This window comes from Engystomops pustulosus, chromosome 1 (genome assembly GCF_040894005.1).
Source record: "Engystomops pustulosus chromosome 1, aEngPut4.maternal, whole genome shotgun sequence".
NCBI classification, from domain to species: Eukaryota; Metazoa; Chordata; class Amphibia; order Anura; family Leptodactylidae; genus Engystomops; species Engystomops pustulosus.
Window position 1 is genome coordinate 160,743,505 of NC_092411.1, and position 12,834 is coordinate 160,756,338.

General features: G+C 37.6%; 1 protein-coding gene across 6 annotated transcripts in view; it reads right to left on the bottom strand.

The window, feature by feature from the left end:
• The window catches only part of SEMA6B (semaphorin 6B), a 205,010-nt gene that overhangs the window by 28,298 nt on the left and 163,878 nt on the right, over nt 1–12,834 (bottom strand). For all 6 annotated transcript variants that reach the window (XM_072113425.1, XM_072113412.1, XM_072113419.1 and 3 more), the window contains 4 exons: nt 11,636–11,767; nt 7,170–7,319; nt 5,670–5,858; nt 5,453–5,590 (listed from right to left, as the gene is read on the bottom strand). In XM_072113425.1, the coding sequence (XP_071969526.1) occupies nt 5,453–5,590; nt 5,670–5,858; nt 7,170–7,319; nt 11,636–11,767 (609 nt within the window). The remainder of the gene's footprint in view (nt 1–5,452; nt 5,591–5,669; nt 5,859–7,169; nt 7,320–11,635; nt 11,768–12,834) is intronic.

The window sequence follows — 12,834 nt, forward strand, 5'->3', positions numbered from 1 at the left end:
ACCAAATTAATTAATTCATTGGGCCAATATATAATAGTTCACAAGGGGGTGTAGCATATTAAAAAATTAAATGAAGGGGGCCCAGTGTATTACGGATGTGGTCACATGTATTGCTAGCACTGTGTTTTCAAGGAATTTCTTATTATTTTTCATTTTTAAACTTTAGTCCGGCCCTCCAACGGTCTGAGAGGGACAGTTAACGGCCCCCTATGTAAAAAGTTTGGGGACCCCTGGTTTAGATGGTACACCACTGCCATCTACTGTTCACAGATGGCTTTCATCTCTCTCTATTGACAAATAATTATTGATATAATGTTGCTTGTATGATCTAGACCAATTGGAAACTCTGCTGTAGTAACAGAGTTTTGCTACCAACATATGTCAATTTGCAACAGTGACAATATTAGAGAAGGGGAATAATGTAGTGCGTCACTCTGATAATTCCCAGCCAATATTGCTTGAAGTATAATAAAGAAGTCACTGAGGAGCATATACAGTAAGGTGACCCAAACTATGGGTTTCAAAAGGAATCACTGAAAGAGTGTGTGGGGAACAAAATATAACTTTTATTAGTGATGATTAATATCAAGGAGATATCTTGAATATATAAGATTTGTTTAACTATAGGGCAATTATAAATTTTGTTGAAATATATGACACTTGGCATCTTTTGAAGCATCCAGGCAGCTTTTTATGACATCCTGGAGATCTTTACAACCATATAAACTCTGACCTGCAGAATGTTCTGTGGTGACTTCAAAAGCCATTTGGTCACCTCTTCTGTGCACCTACCCCCAAATCTACATGTGTATTTGGAAACAAAGGACTGTTTAAATATTACTGGACTCTCCCCCTCATTAACACTTTGCCCAATCCTGCATGACCCTGTTGACTAATTAATGAATGGGAGGTTCTGAAACCTGAACTAAACTGAGATCTTATAAAACAATATGAAATACAGCAAATGGTGTTCACTTTATGGGGGCTGCCTGACGAGCATGGTGTTCCATATTTCTCCCACCTCCAGGGAATCAGAATTTACTATAAGTTGTACGTTTCTGTTATGTGTCTCCCTTTTTATTTTATAACTATTTTGCCGTGTTGTGTGTCCTTTTATTTTGTAATTCTTTTGTTTTTAACTTTTTTTTCATGCGCTGAACAATTTTGTCATTAAAGATTTTCACTTTAATTTTGGTCCCTGTATGCTCTGCGAACTCATAGCCTTGTAAAGTGTGGTTAGCTGTGTGACTGCTAGAGTGTTGAGGGTGCATGTCTAGTGGTGTAACAAGGTGACTGCTTGAGAAGCAAGAGTGAATGTAGAGTGGGATACTTATTGGTCCCAGTATAAATGTAATAAGTGGTGGCAGCGGGTCTGGTGCTGGAGCTGTATGAGGTGTGATTTATGCTCAATTTGTGTCCTGAGTGAAAGGTGAGCGCAAGTTTGAGTAGGCTAAATTAACCTTGCACCCCAAGTCATGTGACGAGGCACCGGCGCCCTCGCCGTGACAATTAAAATAGCCCCAATGTATAGAATTTTGTTAATACTGAGAGCACTATTTTGCTGCTCACATCAAAGATAGGAACTGAATCATCCAATAACTCTGCTCCGCATATGCATGCGTTCTACAAAGCAAATCTTCCAGCATTCAAAATTCATGGATGGATAGCTTGGGCATGTTAATTGCAGGATATCTAGAAACCCTTATAGAACAAAACGTAGGACTAGTTGGAGATAATGAATTGTCCACACAGCAAAAATAATATATACCATTAAGGAAGAAAGAAAGATATGTCTATATAGAACAGCAAAATATTTTATTAATGAACATCAATACAATTAAAAACACTTAAAAAGCCAGCAAAGCTGGACACAATTGTACAAAATCCATGCTCAGTGTGTAATGTATATATACATCAATGACACTGTAATAATATAGCTCCAAAAATAATTAAGTGTGCTATATCTTGCTCCCAAATACTCAATTTGATTTGTCTTTGATATATAATTATTTTTGGAGCTTTATTATTACAGTGTCATTGATGTATATATACAGTACACTCTGAGATTAATTTTGTACATTTGTGTCCAGCTTTGCTGACTTTTTAAGTGTTTTTAATTGTATTGATGTTCATTAATAAAATATTTTGCTGTCCTATATGCACATCTCTTTCTTTCTTCCTTAATGGTATATATCTAGAAACCCACTATGTTGTGTTACAAACAGAAAGTGCTCTTTACAACAATTAAATCCCATGTCACCTAGTGTATAGTCTTCGACGCACACTGCGGCTCCCACCATCAGGACGCCGGCGTCTCATCTTTTTTGTTATATGGGGACAAAATAGAGTAAGCATTATGGATGGAGGCAAAACCAATAGGGCAATATGAATGGGAAAAAGAGAGTGGGCATTTTGAATGGGGGCAGTATAGAGGGGTATTATGAATGGGGGCAATATAGAGGGGGATAATGAATGTGGCAATATATTGGGGACATTAAGAAAGGGGCAATATATTAGAGGCATTATGAATGGGGCAATATATTGGGGGGTTTTATGAATGGGGTAATATATGAGGGAGCATAATGAAAGGGGATATATATTATATGAATTATGACATTATGAATGGGGCAATAGTAAGGGGCATTGTGAATGTCACAATATGGAAATGACTCAATCAATGGGGCAATATATTGGGGGGTTTATGAATGGGTAATATATTATTACGTTATGAATGAAGGCAAAAGAGAAAGGGCATTATAAACAGTGCAAAGAGAGGGGGCATTAATTAAGAATGGGAAGAAAAGAGATTGCATTATGGATGGGCGCATTATAAAGGGGGCATTAATAATTGGAACAGAAGAGGAGTCATTATGAATGTGCCAAAACGGCATTAGAAATGGGGGCAAAAGGATGGGCATTAATTAAGAATGAGAGTAGAAGAAAATTTAAAAAAATTGTGAAAATAGGATATTTACAATGTAGAAGAATAAAGGAGCGCTTACTAAAAAACGGAGCATTAAACATGGGATAATAAGCAAGTAAGAAGGAATGGGACAGTAACTCTAATAGAAAGCAATTAAAGAGAGGCAGACAAAAACTAATAGGGAGAGCAGGGTAGTATTATAAATTAACAAGAAGGTAGATGCATAATTAGTATGAAAGGGGCATAAAGGGTTTGATGGATAAAGTATGATGACGTTTTGCACACTCTACAGAGAGTGGTGGTTAGAAGTTGTGGATTTAGCTGTATTCTCTGTCCTGAGCTGCTATCATGTCACTGTACTGTGGTATAAATAGATATACTTCAGATATATTTGGTGATGGTATTTTTCATATTTTATATAGTAATGTTCATGGTGTAACAGTATTACTTGGGTAATATTGTCCTTTGTATGGTGCTATTCTTAGGTCCCTTAACCTCCTCTATAAGGCAGTGCCCTGGGCGAAAGCCCATATTTGGATTTCGTCAACATTGCATCCTAAGGGGCTGGAATGGGGCACGAGAGAAAGTGGACACTAACATGTCCATTTCTTAGGAAGTCAAAGAAGATCTCGGCTGGTTGCGTATGCCTCATCGCCTAGTCGCAGGCTCCTCTTTTAAGCCCCCTCAATTGATAGTCCTCATTACAGATGCCTTGAATTACGGCTGGGGTGCCCATGTTCAGTCGAGTCCTCTCCTTGAACATGAAGTAACCAAAAGCAGTGAAGCTGGCACTTTCTGATCTCCAAAGGATATTGGAGGAAAAAATGTTCAGGTTTAGGTCGACAACCTCACCACAGTGTTCAACTTTAACAAGCAGTGGGGCATCAGAGGTCCCCATCTTCTCCAAGAATGTTGTCAAATAATCGTCTGGGCGGAAAACAATGTGACCTCTTTATCAGCAATAGATATAAGTGTCTGTCTCAACACCAGGGCTGACCTTCTCAGCAGAAGGACTCTACATTCAGCAGCATGGAGCTTGAATGCATAAATATTCAGTAAGATAACCCAAAAGATGGGAACTCCGGTAATGGATCTCATGGGGACAAGATAGAACTGCAAGGTCAAGCAATTCTGTTCCCTTTACAGCCAGGACAATACGTTTGCAATAGTCAGAATAGTAATCCCTTGGACACAGATCTTAATCTATGTATTCCTTCAATTTCCTTTAATTTTAATAGTGCTAAGGAAGATCAGGGACAAAAAAGCTAAGTCCATTGCTATTCCACCCCAGTGGCCCAGAAGGGTTTGGTATCCACTCTCATTAGAACTTTCGAATGGAAGAATATGGCAGCTAGCTCTACAAGAAGACCTGCTATAACAGAAGGGGTTCCTGCATCTGGTTCTGAAGAGTTTGCATCTGGCAGCTTGGAAATTGAGAGGCTGGAATTAAACTCTAGAAGATTATGAGAAGAAATAATTCATACTCTCATGTTTGGCAAAATTTTTCTTCATGGTGGTGTAGAAATCAGGTGTGTTCTGATCAGGTCTCTACTTCACTTTTTGCAAGAAGGTTATAAAAAGGAAAAAAGACTGAAAGAGCGAATGTGTCCTTGGATCAGATCTGCAAGGCAGAAACTTGGACAACACCAAATAGTTTTATGAAACACTGTCGTCTGGATGCCTTAGCTACAGAGGGTTTGGCCTTCAGCTTTAGAGTGTTATAATCAGCATCAACTTTTTCGCATCCAATAGTATTGCTGGGCAAGTCCAGTTTGTATGTATGCTGCCAGAGGATAAACAGGAAGTGAGAAATTTGCTTACCTGAAATTTCCATTTCCTGGAGTCCGTAGGTAGCACATATATTTTTCCCTCCCTTCTCTTGTATGAATATACTGCTTGTTACGAGTATTATACATTAATCCATTCATAAGTGTTGCCTATGGACTCCAGGAAATGGAAATTTCAGGTAAGCAAATTTCACACATAACATTGTTTGATTTTAAATACTTATTTCAAGCAATAAAATGTAAATTAAGTATTTGATCACCTACTAACCAGCGAGATTTCTGATTCTCTCAGACCTGTTAGTTTCTTTTACTGCAGATTATGGGGGAGTTTTTTTGCTTTTTATTGGACAGTGATAGTTTGGAAATTTTCACAGCTGTTGATAGGAGAGTTGTGAAGAAATAATTGTGCAAGTAAGAAGAGTAGCTGAGACCACTAACTAAGATTCATCAGTCTCTATTATCAATATTGTCCTGCTCATCATAATGAGTACAGTGAACAGAAGTAGAATCATCAGTCTAATATTAGGTAGCAGTATTGTCCAGCAATACACAGGAAATCATGGTGAAGGCAAAATATTTGTTGAGTTATTCATAAGATGAGTTACAACTTTTTGCTGTGTTAGGGGATGCAAAGAAAGCTATCTGTGTAAGGACTCTTTGTGTCTCTACCAGGATTGTTAAGAAATATTGCAAAGACAACCTTTGAAAGAAAATAATATGTATTTCTTTTAAATGCACTTACTTCATGCAGCCATTATGTTTGTCACAACGTGCAAGAGGCACTTTCACCACACATTTGGAATACACCACTAGGAGAGATTTTGACCCCTTGTCCACTTCTAGACCAACAATTCTTTGTTCTTCTTTCTTGTCACCACATCTACATATGGGAGGAAAATTTTAAAATATGTAGTCATTAAAAAAAAACATTCAGTAATATCAACCTCTATAAGTAATACCTGTCTGAGGGGTATGTAAGGATCTCTTCAAGCAAGATGCTATGCTGGTAAATATCTCTTTCAAATACACCCAGTTTAAGAGTGAGAAGATACTTCAAAACAATTCCAGAATTTGAGCCAAGAAAAACAATGGTTTCATTCCCAAATATACCACAAGATGTATCCACTGCTATGTGTGTTAATTGGTCCCTGGAAAGTTGCACAAGAGAGAACTGCATTAATTTCTAACCAACAAGAAATGTTCAGACAAAATCTACTTAATATTTTATACTATTGTATATTAATTATATGGACTACATTTTATTAGTTTAAAATAGTATTAAAATAATAACATCTGTAATTAGGTCTCATACTCAATTGAATTGGTTATCTGCTTTTTTCTGTAAATTCAGTGTTTGGCTGCATTCACACTGCTGTATGGGGGGCGTCTATACGGCCGACGTATATATGGCCTATATACGTCCCCCACAGATGGCAATGGGAGCACGGCGCCCTACGGGAGCGGTATGGTGCAGCACAAGTGCAGGCAAATGGTAGCTGCAGCCATGGCTCTTATTCAGATGATTTGGAGCAGTGACTGTACTTTAAGCCACAAAAAAAAATCACATTCATATGTAGATTTCATAAATATCATACTTTTAAATCTGAAATAATTTTAAATCTGATGTTTCTGCTGATGCTTTGAAAATATTCTCTCTGCTTATAGTTTTCAATGTTTATCATGAACTGATCTCAGTATTTTGTTTCTGTAACAGCTGATGGTGAAGGAACTTTGAATATGGTAACTATTACTACTGAAATCTAGATTACTGCTATAACTGTATAACCTGCAAGTTCAAATTTTACTACTTTATAACATGGCATAAAAATGTCACATAGAAGTAATAAACAAGAATGCATGTAAACTGAATATAAGAGCAATACCTTTGCCTACCAAAAAAGAGAAATATCTAAAATAACTTGCAAGTTGCAACCTGATTCTTCAACTATGTGAGAAATGTTTATAAAAATAGCCAGCCAGCCCCCTCTAGCATATAGCCTGCCAGCCCCAGCCCCCAATATAATGCTTGTAGGCAGTTCCCTTTTCTATCCATCGCGGCTTCGGCATGGGTCCAGTGTCCTCGCCCAGTCCTTCGCAGGCATCATGTCATCAGCTGCTTGCTGACATAGTATGTGCCGATGCAGGCACACACTTTAGAATGTCAGAGCCGATGCCGGGGCCGCAATGTACGGAAGACGACCTGCCGGGGAGGTTGGGTTGGGGGTTTCTATGGTGTGTTGTGCGTTGGAAGGTCAGTTATATTTTTTTTTCCTGGACTCGAGTGTAAGCCAAATTAGGGTTTTTCAGCACATTTTTTTGCCCTGAAAAACTTGGCTTATACTCGAGTATATACCGTACAAAATATATATGCTTTGTATGCCTTGTATATAATGGGAAATAATTTTAATTTAGTCAGTGAAAAAATATTTGGCAGGAAGCACAAATGCATGTTTTCTTACCGTGACAATGTACGTGTTACCCATGGAAAACCTCCAACTGAGGGAACAGAATCTTCCATCAAGGGGTGTGACTTAACAAAATTGAGCACGTCATCAGGCAGCCTCCGAGAAGAGTTATAATGCATCGAAGGACCAACACAGCAACCTGGGCTACAGAGCAATTATTGAACATTTTAATACATTGGTTTTTGCAACAAAATCAAAAATAAATAACCTATAGATTTTGTACAGTAAACTCATATGCATATTTATATGTATTAAAAAGTACTATGACCTAAAATTTTCTGTTTCAATAGTTTTTACAGATTTTAAAATAAAAGTATAAAATCCAGTTTACTTTGGAAAGTACATAGTATTGATCAGCTACTAAATGTTCTTATATAAGCGCAATATATATTTACCGGTTTTCTCTAAAAGTTGTTTAACCATTAAAAGATAAAAATCAGATGATTAATCAGAAATAAATTTTATAATAACAAACAAAAGAAAAGAAAGAGGAAGAAGAAGAAGAAGAAGAATCAGGTGGTTTCTTTTACAAAGTGAATCCGAAAAAGAAAATTCTTACACACCAGGGTGGGAGGGGTCTGTTTACTATAGTTCAACAGCCTGTGGAGAAGACATCCAGGGCTCCCATATCTTGAAGGGGTTATGGGATTTGAGGAAACCATATGCCAATGCAGTTTCATATGAGTAAATCTGATTGATCTCAGTTATAAGATCTTCCAGTGTAGGAATAGATGAGGATTTCCTTGTTATCAGGATGTTGGCAATTGTAAGAACTTTATTCGCCAGCATTTTATCGATATAGCATTATTGCAATTAACAGCAGAGCGCTTAGGGTTTGCAAATAATCTGCATTGGAATATGTCACTTAGTAATTGAAAGACACTATGGCAAAAATTAGATATATGAGGACACAATGGTAAACAATGGTAGAGGGTCATCAATGCTATTGCAAAATCTTTCCATAATAGCATACTGATAATCAGAAATAGCTTTATCATATTTAGTATTGAGTTTAATGTGCCATTATTTTGTTGTCTTAAATAAATGCGTCTAGAGACAGCATCCCCTTTGCCAACATTGCATTAACAGGTAGTGAAGGATATATATAAGTAAGTAGAGAGATGAAGAAATCTTTCCAGGCAAGACTATCTAGATTGTTGTTGTTGTCTATAGTCTGCAAAGTATTCCAGCATAATAGAATAACTTAAGTGGCTGGGGAAATTTGTGGTGGCATACAGATTTTCCCTATTTTAAAATTAATTGACGAATATTTATTTCCTTGGTAAAAAAAAAGCGTTCTATTTGCATCCATGGAATGAAAACCGAAGCATTTAGCTGCCTGTGATAGAAGAGTTGCATGAAAGTATGCTGTGATATCAGGGTCTCCCAACATTCCTGCGGTTTTGTTTAACCATAATGCTTTTGGCATTACAGGATTTTTTCCCACCCAAATGAATTGAGGTATCATAGATTGCCTTTGCCAAGGTAAGATTTAGGGAGAGGTATAGGTAAGGTTCTAAATAGATAGAGAGAGCTTTGGTAGGAGACTCATTTTAAAAGCTGCAATGCGGCCTTGCCACGATAATTCTATCTTTTGCAAGGAGCTACAGTCTTTAGTGACAGAAGAGGGACATAATTATGTGTACTTGGGGAACTTGTGATCTGGATTCCTAAGTATTAAACTGTTTCTTTCTGTCAGTCTAGGTTGAATTTCTGACGTAAATAATATAGGGATTCATGAGGGATGTGGATGTATATGGGGAGAGCTTGTGATTTCTGAATATTAACCCCTTTAGGACCAGGCCCTTTTTTGTTTTTGCATCTTTACTTTTCACTCCTCACCTTCAAAAATCTATCACTTTTTTATTTTTGCATGTAAAGAGCTGTGTGACGGTTTGTTTTCTGCGTAACAAATTGCACTTCATAGTGACGGTATTTAATATTCTATGCCATATACTGAAAAGCGGGAAAAAAATTCTGAATGCAGTGAAAATGATTAAAAAACACATTTGCGCCATTTCTTGTGGGCTTGGATTTTACGTCTTTCACTGTGCACCCCAAATTACAGGTCTACTTTATTCTTTGGCTAGTTACGATTACAGGGAAACCAAATTTCTATAGGTTTTATTATGTTTTCATACATTTACAAAAATTAAAACCTCCTGCACAAAAAATTCTTCATTTTGCTGTCTTCTGGGGCTAATAACTTTTTCGTACTTTGGTGTACATAGCTGTGGATGGTGTAATTGTTTGCAACTTTTGATGGCGTTTTCAATGCTTCTATATTTAGGACTGTACGACCTTTCGATCACTTTTTATTGAATTTTTTTTTATTTTTCAAAATGGCAAAAAAACGTTATTATATTTTGATAGATCAGGGCATTTTCGAACGAATACCTAATGTGTTTATGATTTTTACTGTTTATATTTATATGACTTCTAGGGAAAGGGGGGTGATTTGAATTTTTAGGTTTTTAATTTTTTTTTTTAACTTTTTTATTTTTTACTATTTTTCAGACTCCCTAGGGTACTTTAACCCTAGGTTGTCTGTTTGATCCTATATGGCAATATATGATGATTTTGCACACCATCTATTACAATGTGAAAATTGCACATTGTAATAGATAGCCTAAAACATGATAGCCTCGGATCATTGTGTGACCCGAGGCTGTCATGGCAACGGATCGACGCTCCCTGATGACATCCCAGGGAGAGAGATGACTGGAGTCAAGATGGTGGTGCCAGAGGGTTAACACCCGTGATCGGTCTAGCGACGGGCGTTTGCTTCATTTTGAAGCAAACGCCCGGTGAGTATGAAGAGGGCCCCATGCGCAACAAGACGTAAGGGTACGTCTTATTGCGCTATGGGGATTAGTTTATAATATGAGATCTGGGTGAATCTTTCAATAACCTGCATAGCACCTTCCAAAGAAGTTTCAGGTTTTTCTAATGCGAAGATAATGTTGTCTGCATATAGGGATGTAGCGTGTGTTTTCCCCCTATTTAAACTCCAGATGTGCCTGTGGGGTCCTAGCTAGTGGTTCGATTGATAAAATGAAAATCATTAGTTATGGAAAAGTTATCTTATAATGTACCATTTGCATATATCTGAGCTGATGGTGAGGAATTTAACGCTCTAATGGCATCCAAAATCCTACCTGTAAATCCCAAAGCCCGGAGGGTCGAGAAGGCGTATGACCAATGAATGTGGTCAAACGACTTCTCGGCATCCAAAGTGACCAGAACCAAAGAGATCTTAAAGGAGGGAAGATAATGTACTATGTCTATCACCCTTCTGGTGTTATCCGAGGCTTGTCGGTCCCTAATAAATCCTACTTGGTCTTCACTTACTATCTGCGGCATAAAAGGAATTAACCTAGAAGCTATTATGGAAGCATACATTTTAATAATTAGAGCCTGTTTGTTCTCAGGTGGGAAGTTGCTTGCTACAGCTGCTTCATTCAAAAATTTAAGGAGGTGACTGGGTAAGGTATAAGTAAAAGCTTCATAATATTCAGAAGTTAGACCATTTGGTCCTGGAAATTTTTGTTTGGCTAGGGATGTAATGGCTTTAGTTACTTCTGCCATGGTAAAAGGGGCATTTAATATTTCTACCTGTTCTGTAGATATGAAGGGAATGTTGGATTACCTAAGCCTAATATAACAAAGATCAATGAATTCCTGAGCTGTGAATGGATCATTGTGTAAGTTATACAAACTCTCATAGAAGGATTTAAATTCTATTGTATTTCACTCATCTTGGACCCTTGTTAATCAGAAGCAAATGACCTAGCATATCTTATATTGTATGTTATGTGCTTGTACAAGTTATTCTCATACATGTTATTTCTTGCACTTCACCAGTGCGTCAGATTCGGGCCCCAGAGAAGGAATGGAGAATCACTTCTATGTGTGTCATTAATACACACATAGAATTGATTCAGCACCACAGGCAGGCACGTCTGTGTGTCCACTATATGGCAGGGACGGGAGAACTTCATCTCTGCCGCATCATACATTGCATGCAGGTAGGCAGACGGCAGGGATGTATCTCTGCCTGCTTCACTGAAAACTGATGGGAAGAAGAAGAGGGGAGCACCGGACCACAGGGGCAATAATAATTCTTTATTATTATTATTGCCTCTGTGGCAATGTAAGTTATACGTTTATTTTTTGTATCGAAGGGAGTGAGGAGTTGTGAAAGCCATATTATTATATGGACAGTATATAATTTGGGAGGGGGGGGGGGTTGTGTAAGGCATTCCTGGACCGTATATTGTTGGGCAGGTTGTGAAAGGAACCTCTGGACAGTAGATCATTGGAGGGGCTGCCAGCATAAACATAAATAACCTTCAAAATGTTTCAAATGCTAAAAACAAGTACCTAAAGTGAATAGAAAGACTTTCATAAATGATCATAAATTTGCAATCCAAAATTGTATTTGGATGTAATTTACTCACCGTGGCTTTGGGACTATTTCCTCTGGAACAGGCGTCCATACAGATTCTGCAGTGCGTTGTTCTTTAAAACGACCAGAGAATATCAAGGCCACCTTGTCCATGTCAAATGCACAAACAGCAGAACCCTGTATACTGGACAAAGGTCAATAACATATGAGGACATATTAGTTCAAGAGAAACTGTCAGATGTTTTGATCATACAAAGCTGCAGACAGTGTTAGGTAAGATCCCTGAAGAGCAGTTGAATCATAGCTGTTTTGATACAAGTAGAAGGAATGTGAAAATTACATTTAGAATTCCAGAATTGTGGCTGGATTTGGAGCATTCTAGTGCATTGGTGTGGGAGATCTCCACAGTGAACACAGCACAGCCTATCTCCTTTTCTATGAATCACTTCTGTTTGAAACCTACAGTAGTTACTCACAGGGAAAGAGATGTGCTGAGTGCTATAATTCCCGCTATAAAATGGGAATATAGGAGACCTTAAGGCACAAAGATAGAAAAGGGTTTTTCAAAAAGTTGAAAACCTTTATTGTCACACATATGACTAGAGCAGAGAGTTGGTCTCACCATTCCACCTGACGCAATGATATAACACAGAACAAATAAAAGGTTCCCTTGGAGCTCTGCAGGTGTAATTAAAACTCAAACTATGAAATAAAGATTTCATAAGAAAAACGCCCTCCTAATAGGAAATCAAGTAGCAGGTCAAACCATGATTGACAGGGTCGTCTCCCCCCTGGGCATCGTCACCTAAATGTTTGATGTTTGCATATCCAAAAGAAATAACACGTTGACTTATGGCAACTGGAGTGATGAAAATGTTTCTTAAGAAATGTAAGTTCTTTTTCATTCCATTTATGTTCCAATGTATTACAGTTATGTAATAGAAACCAAATAAAATGTGTTATTAAAAAAAAAAGGTATGGTTATACAGATCTACAAGACTGCTACCTAACACCATCTCCAACTTGGTATGCTCACCACTGCTGACAGATAACTTGAAGACTACTTGGCTGTTTGTTAAAAGTAATCTGTATACATGCCCTTAAAGAGAACCCATGAGGCAAAATAACCCCCCTAAACTAAATATATTTTCATAAACTGCCATTAGAGAGCATTGCCTTTATCCCTTCATTGTCCCTCTACATGCCTGTAAACCTAAGCAATGAGGTCCTAAAGCTGTATGCAAATGACTT